Genomic DNA, 17,882 nt, shown 5'->3' with positions numbered 1-17,882 from the left:
TAATCTATCAGCCACAATAGAAAAACTTCTAATAAAAAGATTAGAAAACAAATTTTAATCCCCTGCAAAGCAGACTAAAAAGTTTTTAGAAATTAGAATAAATACAATTATTAGGGATTTATAAAGTTAAGCAATTTTAGGTTAAGCATTTTTTTTTAACAAATATATCCTCAATGACCCTAAATAATGCAAGGCATATGCACTATATTTGCAAGTACAGATAGACTTCAGAAATTCATTATGTAATTACTATTTCACATATACTACATTTAGGTTTGTAACATAATACAAAGCAAAAGGTAACTGTTACCTAAATCGTATCTGGATAATTCACTAATTACATTAATTATAAAATTATACAGACCAGATTGAAAAGATTTTGATAATACATAAAACACAATCTAAATTTCAAAATATTATAAATCCTGATTTCCTGTAAGATTTATGTTAACAATTTGAAATAACTGATAATCTACAAATTTCCACTGCTAGAAAATGAGTAGGTACGGTAGTACCTTTAAATCAATGTCTACATTAAACACTGTATTAAACACAATTTAGTAAGAACATGTAATTTCCCCCATGTTTCTAGACCTTTCTTGAAAAACAAAATTTCCCTTTAAACTTGTCAACTAATTTTAGTTAAGTACTCATTTATTGTATTATGTAACAATATATATATTACTAAAGGACTGGACTCTCCTATTTGCATAGAAGTTAAAATTCTAGTCATTATCATAAACATCCTGTTTCTATTTATTTTAGACAAGATGGAAAAAGCTATTTTTAAGAATAAAAAGACTGCCTCTGAATAATTAATTTAAGCCTGTTTTAAATGGTTAAATCAAATTCTTTTCTCATTCAACTCCCAGACAATAATAAATATAAAATTAGAAAAATTAACAAGTAAACCAATCAGATTAAATTCTTATAAACCACACATATTAAGGACTATTGTCATTAAGTATCAAAAATACAAGCAAACTTTTTAAAAAATTTAGATTCAATTAGCCAACATATAGTACATCGTCAGTTTCAGATGTAGTAATATAAATAAACTCTTCAAACATTACCTTGTCATACCTATTCAGTGACAGGCTTATTAAATCACAAAGGAGATTTTCACAATGGTCTTCAAAGAGGCTGACGTTGGTTAAATTGTCACCTGCCAGATTCATAAACTGATGACCGTATACGACTTGTTCTAAAAATGTAATAAAATACGTTCTATTTAAAACTACAGTAGATTTTACTAATTCAGAAGGAGGAAAGGAATTGTATGCTTTTAAATTGACTTACAACAAAACTGCAACACATACAGTTAAAAACCAATTTCTTTAGAAATAAGAGTTAAATTTGGGGACAATTCCTTTCTTATATGATCACTGATACACATTACCTTAGAAAGGTAATTTTCAATTTTCTCAAGTGCCACTTAACAGACTTCTCTTTTCTTAATGTGGCCATTTTTTAAAAGTAACAATGTAATGCCGCTTAAGAAAAAAAAAAATAAAAGCAGGAAAATTCTAGAAAATCTTGATCAATATTTCTGACCAATAATGGCTTTAAAACATTTTTTGAACAAATGCTGATAAATTAATCACATATGATTGTTTTGTGGTATGAACTGAGCACACCAAGATAACAGATACTAAAATGTGTACCTATTATCAGATTAAGTACACCTTAGAGTATTGCTCCAAGGAAATATTATCTGAAATAAAGTCCATATGAGAGAAGAAATTATGTATTTGTAGACATCTTTATATATTTGTGTGCATGTATATATGTAAGTATATACACACACACACACATATATATACATGTTATTTATTTATTAGTTTACCGAAAATCAGGTATTGAGATCATGGATGTCTTTATAACCTAAGTAATTTATATAATTTACAAATAAGTAATATTTACAAAATATTACTAAGTTGATAATGGATTCAAAAGATGCCAAAGAATAAGACCAAGGAATAAACAGGCAATATGTGAAATTAAAAAAGTACTGCACATAATATATATAAACTACTAATTATTTTAAAAAAGAAACATTAGCAAAAGATAATGAACAAGTAACAAAGCAACTATAAAAAACAGTAAAATTACATTTTATGTAAAATTACATAAACAGTAAAATTACATTTTATGTAAAATTACATAAAAATGTTCAACTTCATTGGTACTCAGAAAATTGCAAAATAGAGATTCAACATCATTTCTCATGTATTATTTGGCAAAAAATAAATATAATTGATAATATCCACTACTGGCAAGAGACTGAGGCAAAGGCACGCTCGCAGTGTATACAAACTGGGGAAACTCTGTACAGCAACTAAGCAGTTTATGATATTAAAGCTGAATGTGTTCCTCCAATTCTAAGAATCTACTCTACAAAATAACTTGTACACGTATTCAAAGATGTATATATACACAAAAATGTTCCATGAAGCATTACGTGTAGTATCAAAAAAAATGAAAATAACTGAAATATTTTAAAAATAGGCTTTGTTAAATAAATTATGATGGAGTCATAACATACAGCCCTTAAATGAAGTATGACTATATGTATGGACATGAACAGATCTCTAAAAAACTACTGAATAAAACACTACAACAGAACACTACGATTTCTGGTTAATTAGAAACAAAGACAAAAATCCTACTCATGTGTGTGTGTATGTATATACCTCTATACACACACACACACACACACTAAGAAGTATGGAAAGATAAATGGACCAAATCATTCTCTTAAAAAAAAGGAATAAGACCTTGACTTTCTACTAGGGTTACTATTTGGTATAAAATAAAAATTAAAAAACCCAGAAAGCAATGATGGCCTGTAATTTTTTAAAAGCAATTAAGGGTTTAGATTTTAAAAGGACAAATCAGAAATCCATAAACTTACTCAATTTTTCACCAAGCATGTGAAGAATTTCTAGCACCATCCAATGGATATCTAAGTGGAGATGTAATAAATGCCATGATGGTGGAAAAAGCTGTGAATGACATTATCAACTGTGATTGAGAATTCATAGTATTTTAGTAGGTATATTACAGCATGCTCTGACAATCCTCCATAAGCACAAGGATAAAGAACCAATTAACTTTACCCACTATTTAAAAGCTCAGGGAAAAACTTGGTCTTGTCCATTAGAGGAATCTTTCACTGGAGATCTTTGAAAGCATATATTCATCTGATGATTTAGGACAGACCCACCTTGAAGCTGCTGAATAGACTTGTATAGTAAAGGCCCTTCTTTTTTTTTTTTTTTTTTAAGATTTTATTTATTTGACAGATAGAGATCACAAGCAGGCAGAGCAGCAGGCGGCGGTGGGGGGGGGGTGGAATGTCGGGGGGAGGGGGCGAGCAGGCTCCCTGCTGAGCAGAGAGCTGATGTAGGGCTCGATCCCAGGATGCTGAGACTATGACCTGAGCCGAAGGCAGAGGCTTTAACACACTGAGCCACCCAGGTGCCCCATAAAGGCCCTCCAACCAACCTCTAATTTTACTACAGCTGCAAGGCAGTAAAATAATTTTTTAACCACTTATTTTCATAATCTTGTTTTAGACTTTAGCTAACAAATATGTTTTTAAATGTAATGAGTACCCAGGAACTCCTATAAAATACTTTAACAGGAGAACTTTAGACTATCATATAGACACTACTGAGATGCCAATTAAGAAACTGAAGTTAAAAGCAGTGAAGAAATTTAAGTTCCAACTCATGCATTAAGATTCAAATCTAATTCTGATTCAAGAGCCAGTGCTCTTAACTACTGTGCTGTGTAGTAGGGTTGTCCATAACCTTCCCCCAGCCAACATTTAGTATCACCTCAAAAATAAATAAGAATGATATACATGCTCTATTAAGAGAACAAGGAAGAATGACAGAGAGGGGACTTGTCTTACCAAATATGCAAGCAAAATAAAATGCTACACTAGAAAAAACAGTGTTGGCTCAGAAATAAATAAATAATAAAAACTGGCAAGAGAGAAATAAACACGGTTATGTCCAGTAGTGGGAAAACATGGGCCATTCAATAAAAGACTGGTTATTATCCTATTCATTTGCAAGAAACTGAAGTTAGATTTCCCACCTCAGGGCATATTTTTAAAAAGAGATGAATTAGAAAGATAAATGTAAAAAACAAGTACATTTTTAACAACCGCACAGAGATGATCCACAAGAAAGTCCAACAAATGAAACTATATACAAAACTTAAACCATCTCCATAGCAAGACACCTTAATTGCTAAAAAAAAATTGATGAAAATATGTCATACATAATACCCAACAAATATCTCTAATAAAAAAATTTCCTTAAAAATAAGACAGATGCTTAACTGAAAATATCATCCATGTTTTTCATAAATAAGATAGGTAAAACATAAGAAATATATTATGTCTTGAAAGACACTTTTTAAGATTTTTTTTCTGTTGTTTCAGAAAATAGGATTTCAGAGTATGATTTTCTTGTGTATATGCTTCAAAAATTCAGCCTTCTGATCTTCAAATAACCTTTTTTCAAGTTTGCTTTCATTAAAAAACCTATGAAAAGCAAAACCTAGTTTGAGAACCTTTGCAGTCTTTATTTCCATTACTAGATAAATTATTAATTTTTATTTTCTTAAGCATTTAATGAATATCCAGAAAATAAAACCAGTCCGATTTATAGAGACCAAAATGAAGGAAAAATATCCCTCTCCCATAATCTATCCACAAATATTTATTAAGTTTCATGATTAAAGGCAATTACCTATTTGCTTTCTATGGATTAGAGATAGTAACCTGCAAATTCAGTTAGGACCCATTATTTTTAGTATTACATATATTGGTCCTTGATAAAAAGAGTGCATTATTTTGTTGTTGTTAAACTTCAGAAAAATATATAAACATTTATTCATACCTTACACTTTGGCAGACACATGCCTAAAAACTGAATGTTATTCAAACTGGTGTAAGTCAAATTAGATGAAAGAAGTTGACAGTTCAGGGAATCCCATGGGGAATTATAATTTGCCACTCACATAAGCTCACATTTTCTTATGGAGCATTTGTTAACTACATCTATAAGCTGGGTAATGCTATCAATATAAATTTTTAAAAAGCAAACTTCAGTAGGATGATTTCACAGGTAGAAAAAAGGGGCATAGTCAAAACAATGTTAATCATACTCCAAAAAGCTCCCAAAACTAAGAACAGACATAATGCTAGATTTTGTAAGTATAACTTTTATAAGGTGATCTTGAATTTTACTACAATAGATACTAGGATTTGCCCAAACCTTCATCAATGGGAAAAATGACACCAATTTTTTAAAATAAAGGTTATTTTGCTTTGAAAACTGTGCATATCTGCACATTATAAATTGGAATCAAGAAAAGCTATCACTACTTCAGCCTATTATAGTCTAGGCACTTTATTTAATTAATTTTAATTTATCTAATTTTCCTAATAACTCTAGGAAGCAAACCAATTATACACATGAGGAGACTGAGGCAAGAGGTATTGCTTGCCCAACGGCACATAATTAGAACAGGAGCCAGAATTTCAACTCAGTCTGGTTCCAGAGCTGCACTCTTGACTGGTTTCCCTCATTCTTGAGGGAATTCCTTGCACAAAGAGAGAAACCTGATGATTTAAAAATTAAATGAAATAATTCAAACCTTAATTTGGTTTTGATTTACAAATGCTCCTAGATTAATACTGGGAAGTTCAGATAGATGTCCAATATACAAGAGTAATCCATGAAGTTCATCAAGCAACACAGAAGGAAGTTGTGCCTCCAAAGTTTCATAGGGATGGACAGGAACAGGACTATTGGCATTTTGTACTTTCAGGTACCTAAAAAAAGACATATGCGATAAATAATCAGAGTCTGGATGAACACGCACTCAGAAGTTCACACAGTAATCAAAATACCCATTTGACATCTTACCTAAAGATGAAAACTTTAACATAATGAAGAAATGTCACGCATTGTTGTCTAATATTGTCTGCTTTGCAGTGTAGAGTGGATATCTTCCCTGAAGCCAAAATAGACTGTTATCAAAGTTTAAATAATCAGTGGGCAGTGACAAAAAAAATCTGTGAGCCATACAAGCAGAAATTCATTTGTGATTTCATCCCTTCCAAACTCATCACTCTATCACACATTCTGATCCAACCATACATAATTATCACTTCCTGCTCCCTGAACTTAGGTTTTAATACACCTAAATGATTTTGACTATACAGTTGTTTCTACACAGAACTCTCCTGATCCCCAAAACTTTCACCTACCTACCTTTTCCTTATAGACCAAGATCTGGCATCACTCAGTCATGGGCACCTAAACAGATGAAGCCCCAGGCTCCCATAGCAGCTTATACACTCTGCAATTACTGCACTCTTCACTTACCAAGCTGTCCTATGCTTGTGTGCCTGTATGTCCTACCAACTACAAACTCCTCAGCAGATTCTCCCACTTCGATTCATTGTGACCTTACACAGTACCAGGCATGAAAGAGGGCCTCAGGTGATAAATAATACTCAACATTTACTGAGCACATAGTGAGAAAACAAAACAGCCCTTCCAGCCAATAGCTAACAACTAGGTCATGATGTTCCCTACTGAAATTAAGATTTTCATAAAATGTCGAAAGTAATCAGATGAGGCCACTCTGTGATTATGGTGAAACAAGACAAAAACGAAATCTCTGTGATCATGTGATCATGAAAAACTAACAAAATACAAAAACAAAATATTTTCCTCTTGCACCTAACATGACTATTACTTCTTTACTAATTAGAACCCTCCCTAGCCTGTCTTTATTGGTCCTACCTCCTAGACAAAAATTAACATATTCAGTTCATTACATTGTCCCTGCTTCATAACAGCATCCAATCCAAAATAAAGTCCTAGTCCCCTTAAACTCTCTCCAAATCACCAGCACAAGTATAAACCCTATCACAAGCCCCTCCCTACTCTCTGAGAAGCCCCAACTATTTCTCATGATGTTTATTTCCTTCTTGTGTCAGTAAGCTATTCAACCTTTCATTGACCAAAGGTGTGTTCCAGGTGATCTTTAGTTGCTGGGCACCACTAATAACAGATATTAGCCTGAGCATTTAACATGCATTATATCATTTATCCTCACAAGAACACAATGAGGTGGGAACCATTACCTGGTGTGAGACCAACAGTTAGCTAGGTTGAAACCCAGGCTGGCGACAGTGCCATGATTCTAATTACTACACTGTAGCACAGTTGCCAGAAAGGAGAAGCAGCAAGCCCGCACTAAAACACTGCCTTCAATTCCCTTTCCTACCATAACTATACCAATCCCACCCTCAACGAAAAACCCATTAAATGTTAAAAACAAACCAAAGAAGACCAAGACAGCATGAGGTCCCACTCCCCACCCCTTAAAGCAATTTGCTAATTCACTTTAGAAATGTTTAGCCCTGGGACGCCTGGGTGGCTCAGTTGGTTAAGCGGCTGCCTTCCCCTCAGGTCATGATCCCAGCCCTGGGATCGAGTCCCACATCGGGCTCCTTGCTCGGGCGGGGAGCCTGCTTCTCCCTCTGTCTCTGCCTGCCATTCTGTCTGCCTGTGCTTGCTCTCTCTCCCTCTCTCTCTCTCTGACAAATAAATAAAATCTTTAAAAAAAAAAAAAAAAAAAAAGAAATGCTTAGCCCTAAATCAATTTTATCACAGACATAGAAAAATACTACAAATTACAGCTACAAAAAATTTAAATGTCACATTTTTTTCTGAACACAAAACACTATCCTGAACTTCTAACCTAATGCTTCTTCCTCCACGTTATTATATCCTAACTATGCATCAAAAATAGATGTGCAATTCTTTTTTGCCATGAAAAATACTTAAAACTTACCAAAATCACAGTTAGCCTGTAATAAGGTTTCCAAGTTGTATAGTTGCTGCCTAATATAAAAAAAAAGTAAGGTAAGAGTTAATTTTGGAAAAGTTTAAAGCATATAATAATTATAGGGATGTTTCCAAACGCATTACATAGCTTTAGTATGTGCAGAGCCTCTCACTTGTGAATGATGTTTAAAATACTTTGTGGATATTTATTACAGGGTCAACTTCAGATAGTGAAGACTGAGAAAAGATAAAATATGCCTTTGTTTGCCCTTCCAAAATATCTATTAAAAGCTGCATATATGTATATATAATTATAATTATAGATTTTGCTATCAATGAGATTGTTTATATACACTCAAAAAGTTTAAGATACTTACATAAAAATCCTACATTAACAGTTACATAACAAAATGTTAAATTGTATCAGAATATTATACTATAGGAGTTCAGAAGAAGAACAGAGTAACTTAGAGTTATCAAGGAAAGCTATATTTATGACGTGCCCCCCTTAATACCTGAAAGTAATCTCTTGTCTTTCTTCCTAATTGCCTTTCAACTTCACCTATGTCCTGAATAAATACTCAACTCACTCTGTTACGTTCAGGTTTACAAAGAATCACACTCAGTCAACCTGTTCTCCCAGTAAAACATATAACAAGGTTCATACAACAAGGCTACACTGTCTCTTCACAAGGCCTCAAGGGATGAGGGTGGGAAAAAGAATTGCTCCACATTTCCATTTAAATGTACTACATACATATTCTTAATGTATTTTTAAAAAATAATTTGCTTTCAACAACTGATTCCAGTTCAAAATCATGTAAAATCTAAATATGGACTGTGTTTTAAATGATAAGGAATTATTTTGTTAAATGATAATGAATGTTAATTGTGATAATGAGATACTGTTTGTTTTTTAAAAGTTCATATTTTTAAGAAATGCTTACTGAAAATACTTAAGGATGAGAGTAACATGATGTCTGGAATCTGCTATAAATACTTAAACTAAAAAAAAGAGGGAAAGGGACAGATGAAGAAAATGTGTTAAAACCTTGTTTATTGCTACTGAGGGAGGGCATGTGAAGGTTCATTATAGAACTCTCTCTACATTTGTGTGTGTTTGGAAAATTTCACTAAAATTTTTTAATGTCCAAACTGATCATATTAATTACTCACATTAATCTACAGTCTGAAAGATGTATTTGTAAAGTCTGAGTTCATTCCCTAAACATCAGTGAAAGACTATGACAATTCAGCAACAAAAGTAGTATTTTAGTTTTCTTCCAAAATTATAATATGGTTCAAAGCCTTAAATATTTGTCTTCAATACATGATGTTAACAATAAAAAGTGTAAAGAAAAATGAAGACTCACTTAAAAACAACTCATTAAAATCACTGCTCCATCAAACTTTACTATGGGATTGTTGTTACTGATAAGATAATCAAGGGAGCAGCATGAACAACTAACTCCACTCACCCTTTTGTAATACTGTTATTAGAAACCACCTGGCAAACCAACTTACACAAGTGAGTAACATCTATGCTCAAAGGCGGTTAAAAACAAAACAAAACATACCTGAATAAATGAAAAAGTACTCTAGATGAATTCACTAAAGCTGTTTCAGTAACCCACTGAATGCCAAATATTTCCACTGTATCTTCTTCAAAATTAGTTGGTAAAGGGTCAAGATTCAAAATTAATCTGAAATGAAAGCTCTGATTTAATCTCATAAAAAGTATGCAAAATCCCAACTATAGCATATCTTTCCTGTCATTATATAAATCCATATGGCATGTGACATGTCAACAATGGTATCATAAAATTATGATATACCTTGGTACCTTACATATTCAGGAATTACTACATTTAGATTGTATGAAAAATTCAGCCACATATAGTGATAAAAAAGCATAACTAAAGAAAAAAATGTAACTTAGGGGAAAACCTCAAAAAGTAAGTCTAGGGAACTTTTTTTTTTTTTTGCCTATTGTCTTCAGTTGAAGAATTTCATCCTTTGAGGGGACATTTAATTTTTAAAACAGCTCAAAGTTACTCTGAGCCATGTATGGAGCATAATCAAACTGAATAACCTCTTTTACCGTCTCAAACAAGGTACAACTATAAAATCAGCAAAAATGGCTTCCTTTCTGACTGAAATTGCCTCAGCAGGTATTCCCAAAATATTTCAACAACTGCAGTTTTACAGCGATTTGGGTACATCTGCCCAAGGTAAGAATTTTCAAGAGTAACATTCCTGTGAACTTAACACAATGTGGTGAATTTATTCAAAAGTTAAAACAAAAATAAGACTGACTTCTGTGTATAGATACACAGAATCAGAAGGAACTGGGGCAACAAAACAATGTCTATGTCTAACTTAAGAATTACGGAGAAGCTCCTGATTATTATTTCATGTTTTAGAAGGAGATACCATTTCAAAGAGCCCAGCTAGTTCAGAATTCACTTTAAGTAAGAGGGGAAGTTAGTAGCCAGCTTCCTACCCCAAAACTGAGGTAGCTGTGAGTTAAGAAAACATCCAGTATCAAGAAGTTTCTCCTCAGGGGCGCCTGGGTGACTCAGTGGGTTAAAGCCTCTGCCTTTGGCTCATGATCCCAGAGTCCTGGGATTGAGCCCTGCACCCGGTTCTCTGCTCAGCAGGGAGCCTGCTTCCTCCTCTCTCTCTGCCTGCCTCTCTGCCTACCTGTGATCTCTGTCTGTCAAATAAACAAATAAAATCTTTAAAAAAAAAAAAAAAGTTCTCTTCAATATCCAAAAATCTTTTAGGTATGCTCTAACCAGGGAAACGATAACAGAACTGATAGCCTACACCTATGTTACAAACAGCCTATGCCAATTTGCAAAAACATGGCTTGAACATCGAAGTTTAGTTGACTGAAATCATAACCGAATAACATTCCTAACAAACGGATGGAAAATTTGATAAGGGAAAAACACCGTCTAAGATGTTTTTAACCTACCGCTTAAGGGCTCCGCTGGAAAGGTAGGACTCTCCAGAAAAATGACTTCCTCCTCCTGTGTTGTCAAAACCACAAGAAAAGCAAGGGGGTTTGCACCATTCTGTCCCCAGCTCCAGTTCCAAGCTGTCGGTCAGGAACATCGGCGCAGCGGAAGAGTTATCCATGATTTACTTTCTGTCCTGAAATGTTTGGAACTCAGAATTATCATTCAAGACTCCAAAGATCCTGGGATTAGATTCCAGGAGGTGGGGCAGGCAAAGAGATTGGCGGTGATCTCAAAGTTCTCAAAAGGTCCCTCCAGCACAAAGAAACAAGCCCGAGGACCCAATTCCTCAAAAACTCTCCCCACATCGACACCCCGATATCCAGGCTGTCAGAACTGAGAATGCACCCCCGACGGGTTGTGGCAGGAACTTCACACCTGCCACCTAGGTCGGATTCTGCAGCCGGGACAGCGTGAAAAGGAAAGCAATGTTTGCAGGACAGATCCAGCTTCAGCTCCCGACCCCTCCTCTACCTGCCTCGCCAGCTGCGTCACCGAAACGTACCGAGCCAGCTTCCCAGCCGTACGGTGGGAAGGTTTCCTTGAGCACTCCGGATGGGGATCAGGGCCCGCCCGGCGCCAATCTTCACTTCTCCCAGACCCGAGGCAAGTTCCGCCAGGTCCCCACTCGGCGGGGTCCAGCCCGGGCCGGGCACAGGGCGAAGGAAGCCGGAGTCCTGCGCACCCGGACGCCCCTCGATTGAAGCACGGCGTACCTGCTCACACTTTCGGTCCCCGAGATCCGGCCCCAGCTGCCGGGTCTACAACCCCGACGCTGGTGAAGTCTAAATCAGGAAACAGGCGAACTTCCCGCCACCGCGCGCCGGCTCTCAGGAAGGGCGGGGCCACGGCGCAGCCCGCCCCTTGGAGATCCGCTCGCGTGGTCTCGGCGGGAACCGCCGGCGCTCCGCGGGTTCTCGCGAGAGTCAGCCGCCCGAGGACTCGGTCCTGCGAGCCGCTTCTCCCCACCCCGCCCCGTCTCCCTGTGTGTGTAGCTTTAATTGGTGAGTTCGGCTGAAGGCGGGCCCTCACCGGGAAAGGAAACTGGAGGCTGAGGTGAGCAAGGCGTAGGGACAGCTGGGTGTTCTCCGCGCCGGACCCAGAAGAAGACTCTTGCTCAAGTGAGGTTAAAGTGGGTATCTCGTTCACACCCAGAGCCGCGGCATCCCCTCCTGTTGCCCCGCTAGTGCCAGCAACTCTTTTGTTAAGATCAAGGATGTCTATTGTTCGTGGTTTGTGGACGAGGCATGTGCAAAAATGAGGTTAACCCAGCGTGTAGAAGCACTGAGTAAGTCAGGTGGTCCTTGCTTTTGGCATAAAACCGTCGCTCCCCTTAATTGCAGTACATCTGGCCAGGTTTCAGTCGGTTAAGCCTTGGGAGGTGTAACCCATGTGCAGCATTGGTATCTTTTAAAAGTATTCTTTACAACCTATGCAGAAGACTTTAAACAGTGTAAATCAGAGATGCACTTTTAAGTGTATCACTGACTTAAAATTCGAGGAAAACGTGATAATTGCGCCTTCAGATCTGTAATTTTGAGTATTCGCCATTGCCCATTCCTCCAGAATAGTTTGTCCTGGGTTTAACTGCTGTACGGAGAACCTGTCTTAACTCCTCTGTTCAAACCAGATACTGCACATGTTATAAGAAATGGGATGAGGAAGGGGGAAAAACACAATATGATCCCAATTCTGACTTTACTCTGGAGCTACTGCGAAGGGTCCTATGCCCATTAAGTTCACAGGATGTACCCTGAGACTTCATGTCTTGTTGGCGACCTGGAGATTTTAGGGTCCAGGGGGAGTTCTAGCATGACACCTTTCATCTGTAACAATCCATAGGAAACAGTGTCTTGGTAAGAGAATATTGGGCCCCAGCACTGTTTAGGAGAATTGGTTCAATAGACATTATTATTTCTTCCTCTAATCAAAACATTCTAATAGACAGAACCCTTTTTCCTTTTTCAAGTGCCTGATAAGAGATCAACTTGGTTGAACCAATAAGTAGAATGTGAAGAACCAAGTAAGTTCCCTGTAAATAATATAAGCTAGTACTCCAATGCATTTCAGTAAGAATCCCCAGCAAGTAAACAGACACCGTGCTGAAGAGAGGTAATTATAGAGGCTTAATGAAAGGGCTTTTATAAAGATATGGACAGGGTTTCTGGAAAACAAAAAGTGATCGTGAAGCATCCAGAACTAATCAGAGAGTCATTATCATCCTTAGGCCTAAGAGTTTTAGGGGAAGAGGGATTACCAGAGCCTTGTTCAGGCAGGAGCCACCTACCTGAGAGTCACCTATCTTATCTTCATAAAGGAAGATAGTTCCTGCCAACCTGTAATCCAGCAGAGAGGAGCTGGAAGGATTAAGTACGCAAACCATTTTCCCTCTGTACTGCACTGTCCAACTGGTGGTTGGACATCTTTCAACCTAAAGACAGAGGGCAAGGATGTAACCTATAAAGTTCAGGCTCCCAGGATGGAGTCCAGCGTGAAGAAGGGTAGAGAGTGAATCTGACAGAAAGGGGTAAATTTTATCAAGAAGACATAACAATGCTAAATGTATAATAACTATAATATATATATAAAGGTATATAATATTATATATTTATATATATTACTTAATGTATATTAGTATATGTATAAAGGGATAATATATATAAACAATATATATATGGACAAATTTATTATAGGAGAAAAACCCAAATCAATAATTAGTTACAGAGTTCAACACTGCTGTCTCTCTAATTGGTAGAACCAATAAAGAGAGAATTAGTATAGACTTGAACCGTACTATCAACCAACTTGACCTAATTGATGTATTTATAGGTGACTCAACCTGATAATACACTCTTTACAAGTACATATGGAACATTGACTAAGGTAGACCACCACATTCTTTGCCAGAAATCAAATTTCTTCAACGTTAAAAGGATTGAAATCATACTGTCTGATCACAATGAAATTAAACTGGAAACCGGTAACAGACACCTGAAAGAAATCTCTAAATATTTGGAAATTAAGTGCCACTTCTAATTAACCGATGGATCAAAGAAGAAGTCACTAGGAAAATGAGAAGGTATTTTGAATTAAATAAAAGTGAAAGCACATTATAATTTATAATTTTAACTGTTTACATTAAAGAAGAAGAAAGAGTTCAATGATTTAAATTTCTTATTGAAGAAACTAGAAAAAATCCAGCAAAATAAAGCCAAATTGTAAAATGGAGGAAATAATAAAGGGGAGAAATAAATGGGATAAAGCAAAAGAATAGAGGAAATAAGTGCAATCAAAAAGTGGTTCTGTGAAGCACACCTGTGTGGCTCATTTGCCTGGATGTCGAATCTTGATCTCAGATCCTTCAGATCATGGTGGTGAACTTGGAGTCATGAATTCAGGCCCAAGGTTGGGTTCCAGGCTGGACATGGAGCCTACTTAAAAAAAAAAAAAAGCGTTGGTTCTTTGAAAAGACCAGTATAATTGATACACTCTCTAGCCAGACTGACCAAGAAAAAAAAAAAAAAACAACCCACAAATTACCAATATCAGGAATTAAAAATATGTCATCACTATAGACTCTACATATATTATAAGGATATTAAGAACATTTTTATGCCAAGAAACAGATGAAATGGACAAAGTCTTTGAAAGATGCCAACTGCCAAAACTCACAAAAGAAGATAAAGAAAACTTGAATGGCTCTATATCCATCATAGTAATTTCAATCTTCAGTTAAAAAATTCCTCTCTCTCTCTCTCTCTCTCTTTCTCACACACCATATACACACTTTTCTTACAAGGAAAATTCCAGGACCAGAGGGCTGTACTGTTGAATTCTCCTAAACATTTAAGGAAGGAATAATATCAATTCTCTACTAACTCTTCCAGAAAAAAGAAGAGGATGAAATACTTCAAAACTCATTTAATGTGACCAGCATTACACAGATACCAAACTTGACAAAGAAGATTATAATCCAGTATCATTCACTTGGAGACAGAAATTTTACCAAATAAAATCCAGCAATATATGAAGAGGATGGCATATACTAGGAAAATCAGGTTCATCTTGGGAATGCAGGTTTTGTCCAAATTTCTAAACACAACTGGAGTTCATTATGTCAACAGATTGTAAAAAGAAAAACCACATCACCTCAATCTGCAGGAAAAAATCACTTGAAAAATTCAATATTCATTCATGATAAAAACTTGTCAAACTAGGAATAAAAGAAAATTTTCCTTAACCTGTAAATGGCAACTATGGCAGACCTACTATTGAAATCATGAAAATGAATGCTTTCTGCAGAACACTGAGAACAAGGCTATGATGTTTACTTTCTCTACTTCTATTCAGCATTGTACTTGAAGTAACTAACCAATCCAATAAGGTATGAGAATGAAAAAGATGGGAAAGGACGAGGCAAAACTGCTATCATTCTTAGAAGACATAATCATTTATGTAGAAAATCCTTAAAAATCTAAAAAAACAGCTACTAGAATTCAATGTATTCAGCAGGGTGGAAGCATTCAACATCAATATGTAAAAAATAATTTGTGTTTTTCTGGATAATTAATGAACACTTAGAAAGTATAATTTAAAAAGCAATACCATTTTAATAGCATCAAGAGTTCTTAGATACAAATCTAAAAATATAAATAAGATTTTATATGCTGAATATTATAAAATATTGCTGAGAGGAATTGGAGAATACCCAGTTAAATAAAAAGATACCACATAGAGTGTCTGGGTGGCTCAATTGGTTAAGGGACTGCCTTTGGTTCAGGTCATGATCCCAGGGTCCTGGGATTTAGCCTGAGCCTAAGCCCTGAATTGGGCTTCCCTGCCCAGTGGAAGTCTGTGTCTCCCTCTGCTCCCCACCAACACTCGGCACTCATGCTTTCTCTTCCTCTTTCTCAAATAAACAAATATATTTTTTTTAAAGATACAGCATGATAATGAATTAGAAGACTCAGTATTATTAAGGTTTCTTCCAAAATTTATCTATAAATTCAATGGCATGCCAATCAAAACTCCAATGGTCCTTTCTTTTGTAGAAACTCACAAATACTTTCAGAAATTGATACAGAAATGCAAAGGATCAAGAATAACAAAAACAATTTTGGATAAGAACAATATTGGAAGATTCACAGCATATGACTTATTATAAATAAAGACATTATAAAGCTGCAATAATCAAAACAGTATGGTATTGGGGTAAGGATTGACATAGTCAATGGAACAGAATAGAGAGTTTATTCCTGGCCTATCTATTCTGTTAGAGTTGGCACTGACCCCCAGTACAGTTGAAAATCCACATGTAACTTTTTATTCCCCCCAAACTTAATTACTAGTGGCCTATTGTTGGCTGGAAGCCTTACCAATGACATAAGCAGTCAGTTAACTCATGTTTAATATGTATTATATACTATATTAAAATAAGCTAGAGAAAATGTTAATAAATCCATACGAGAAAACACATTTACAGTACTGTCAAAACAAAACCTGCATGTAAGTAGACCAACACAGTTCAAACCCATTTGCTCAAGGGTCAACTATATATCAAATGGTATTAAGTGGAATAAGAGAAAGCAAATTAAGCATTGAATTTTGCAATATATGTGTCCTTACTGATGCTGATAAAAACCATTTCAGTTAAGTAGTGGGGGAAAATGTCAGATATAGAGTGGGTTGGCTAGAAAGTGAGAAGGTGAGTCAGCAAATATAGAAACTTTACCCAGGAATTTAATTTAAAATAAAGCAGAGAGGTGCCTGGGTGACTAAGTAGGGTGACTCAGTAGCATTTAACTCTTGATTTTGGTTTAGGTCATAATCTCAGGGCTCTGAGATCCAGCCCTGTGTGGGGCTCTGTTCTCAGCAGGGAGTCTACTGAAGATTCTCTCCCTCCCTCCTCCTATGCCCCCTCCATGTTAGTGAGCATCCACGTGCTCTTACACACACACACACACACTCTCTCTCTCTCTCTCTTCTCTCTCAAACAAATAAATCTTAGAAATAAATAAATAAATAATAAAAATTAGGGCAGGAGGGAGATGTGGGCATCAAGAGATGGTGTTTTGAAGACAGGAAATATATCACATGTGTGAGGCTATGGCAATTACCAAGTATAAAGGGAAAAGTTGATGTTGAAGAGAAGGGGAATGGTCCTGGGACTGCAGACATTGGGAATACAATAGTTGACTATTCACTACATAGATGACATATCTTCTAATAAAATCAGGGACAATTTTTCATTAATAGGAACAATGAACGACACGCAGAGAAAGATAGCTGAACTTGGTGAACTGGGTGGTTGGAATTTGAGGTGGCTTTTGTTTTATTTCATCTATTTTTCTCTGTGACATACCAACTGGAAGTGAGAGGAAGGAGTTGTTTTTAGAGATTTGAGATATGTACTTATCATTTTGTGTATTTACTAGGGAAGTATAGTAGGAATGTCTGGGGATGTTGAGTGACTATTTGAGATTCATGATGAAAAATTAAGAGTTCAGTTAGCTTAGTTTTATGATTTTCTCCAACAACATTCAGAAAGGGAGGACATATGATAGAATTTGGGTGTTATATTAGTGAACCCATTCTGACTTAATGTTTCCTTTTAAATGTATTTATAAATAATCTATTATTATCGTACTCAAACAACTTAATATGAATGTCATGTTTTCAGTAGGGGCACTTTATAAATTCAACTGGATCTAGTATATTCCAAAGGTTAAAGCCCTCAATTTCAGGAGTATTATCACCATTTTAATCGAAATCTTACTTAAAGTTTAAGACCATTCCTTCATACCTCAAATGAAACCGAGGATCACATTACCATTACAGTTACTGCTTATAAGCCTAGAATTGGATTTAGCATTTGGTAAAATATGACCCATATAATTTTAATGATGTTAGTAAACAATTGACTATCATTGAAGAAAGATTAAGATGGCTAACTCAGTTATGAAAATATTAGGTTTTT

The 17,882-nt window shown here is 35.7% G+C and overlaps 1 protein-coding gene across 1 annotated transcript in view; it reads right to left on the bottom strand.

Moving 5' to 3' along the window:
• The window catches only part of MMS22L (MMS22 like, DNA repair protein), a 126,474-nt gene extending 114,751 nt beyond the window's left edge, over positions 1-11,723 (bottom strand). Inside the window, exons 1-8 of the mRNA XM_044245279.1 lie at positions 11,412-11,723; positions 10,864-11,042; positions 9,461-9,586; positions 7,891-7,940; positions 5,949-6,036; positions 5,677-5,854; positions 2,915-3,005; positions 1,074-1,204 (exon numbers count right to left, since the gene is read on the bottom strand). Of these exons, the coding sequence (XP_044101214.1) occupies positions 1,074-1,204; positions 2,915-3,005; positions 5,677-5,854; positions 5,949-6,036; positions 7,891-7,940; positions 9,461-9,586; positions 10,864-11,027 (828 nt within the window). The 5' untranslated portion in view covers positions 11,028-11,042; positions 11,412-11,723. The remainder of the gene's footprint in view (positions 1-1,073; positions 1,205-2,914; positions 3,006-5,676; positions 5,855-5,948; positions 6,037-7,890; positions 7,941-9,460; positions 9,587-10,863; positions 11,043-11,411) is intronic.
• Between the last annotated feature and the right edge of the window lie 6,159 nt (positions 11,724-17,882).

This window comes from Neovison vison, chromosome 1 (genome assembly GCF_020171115.1).
Source record: "Neovison vison isolate M4711 chromosome 1, ASM_NN_V1, whole genome shotgun sequence".
Classification (NCBI taxonomy): Eukaryota; Metazoa; Chordata; class Mammalia; order Carnivora; family Mustelidae; genus Neogale; species Neogale vison.
The sequence above is the reverse complement of the archived record's forward strand: the minus strand, read 5'-3'. Positions and strand labels throughout refer to the sequence as shown.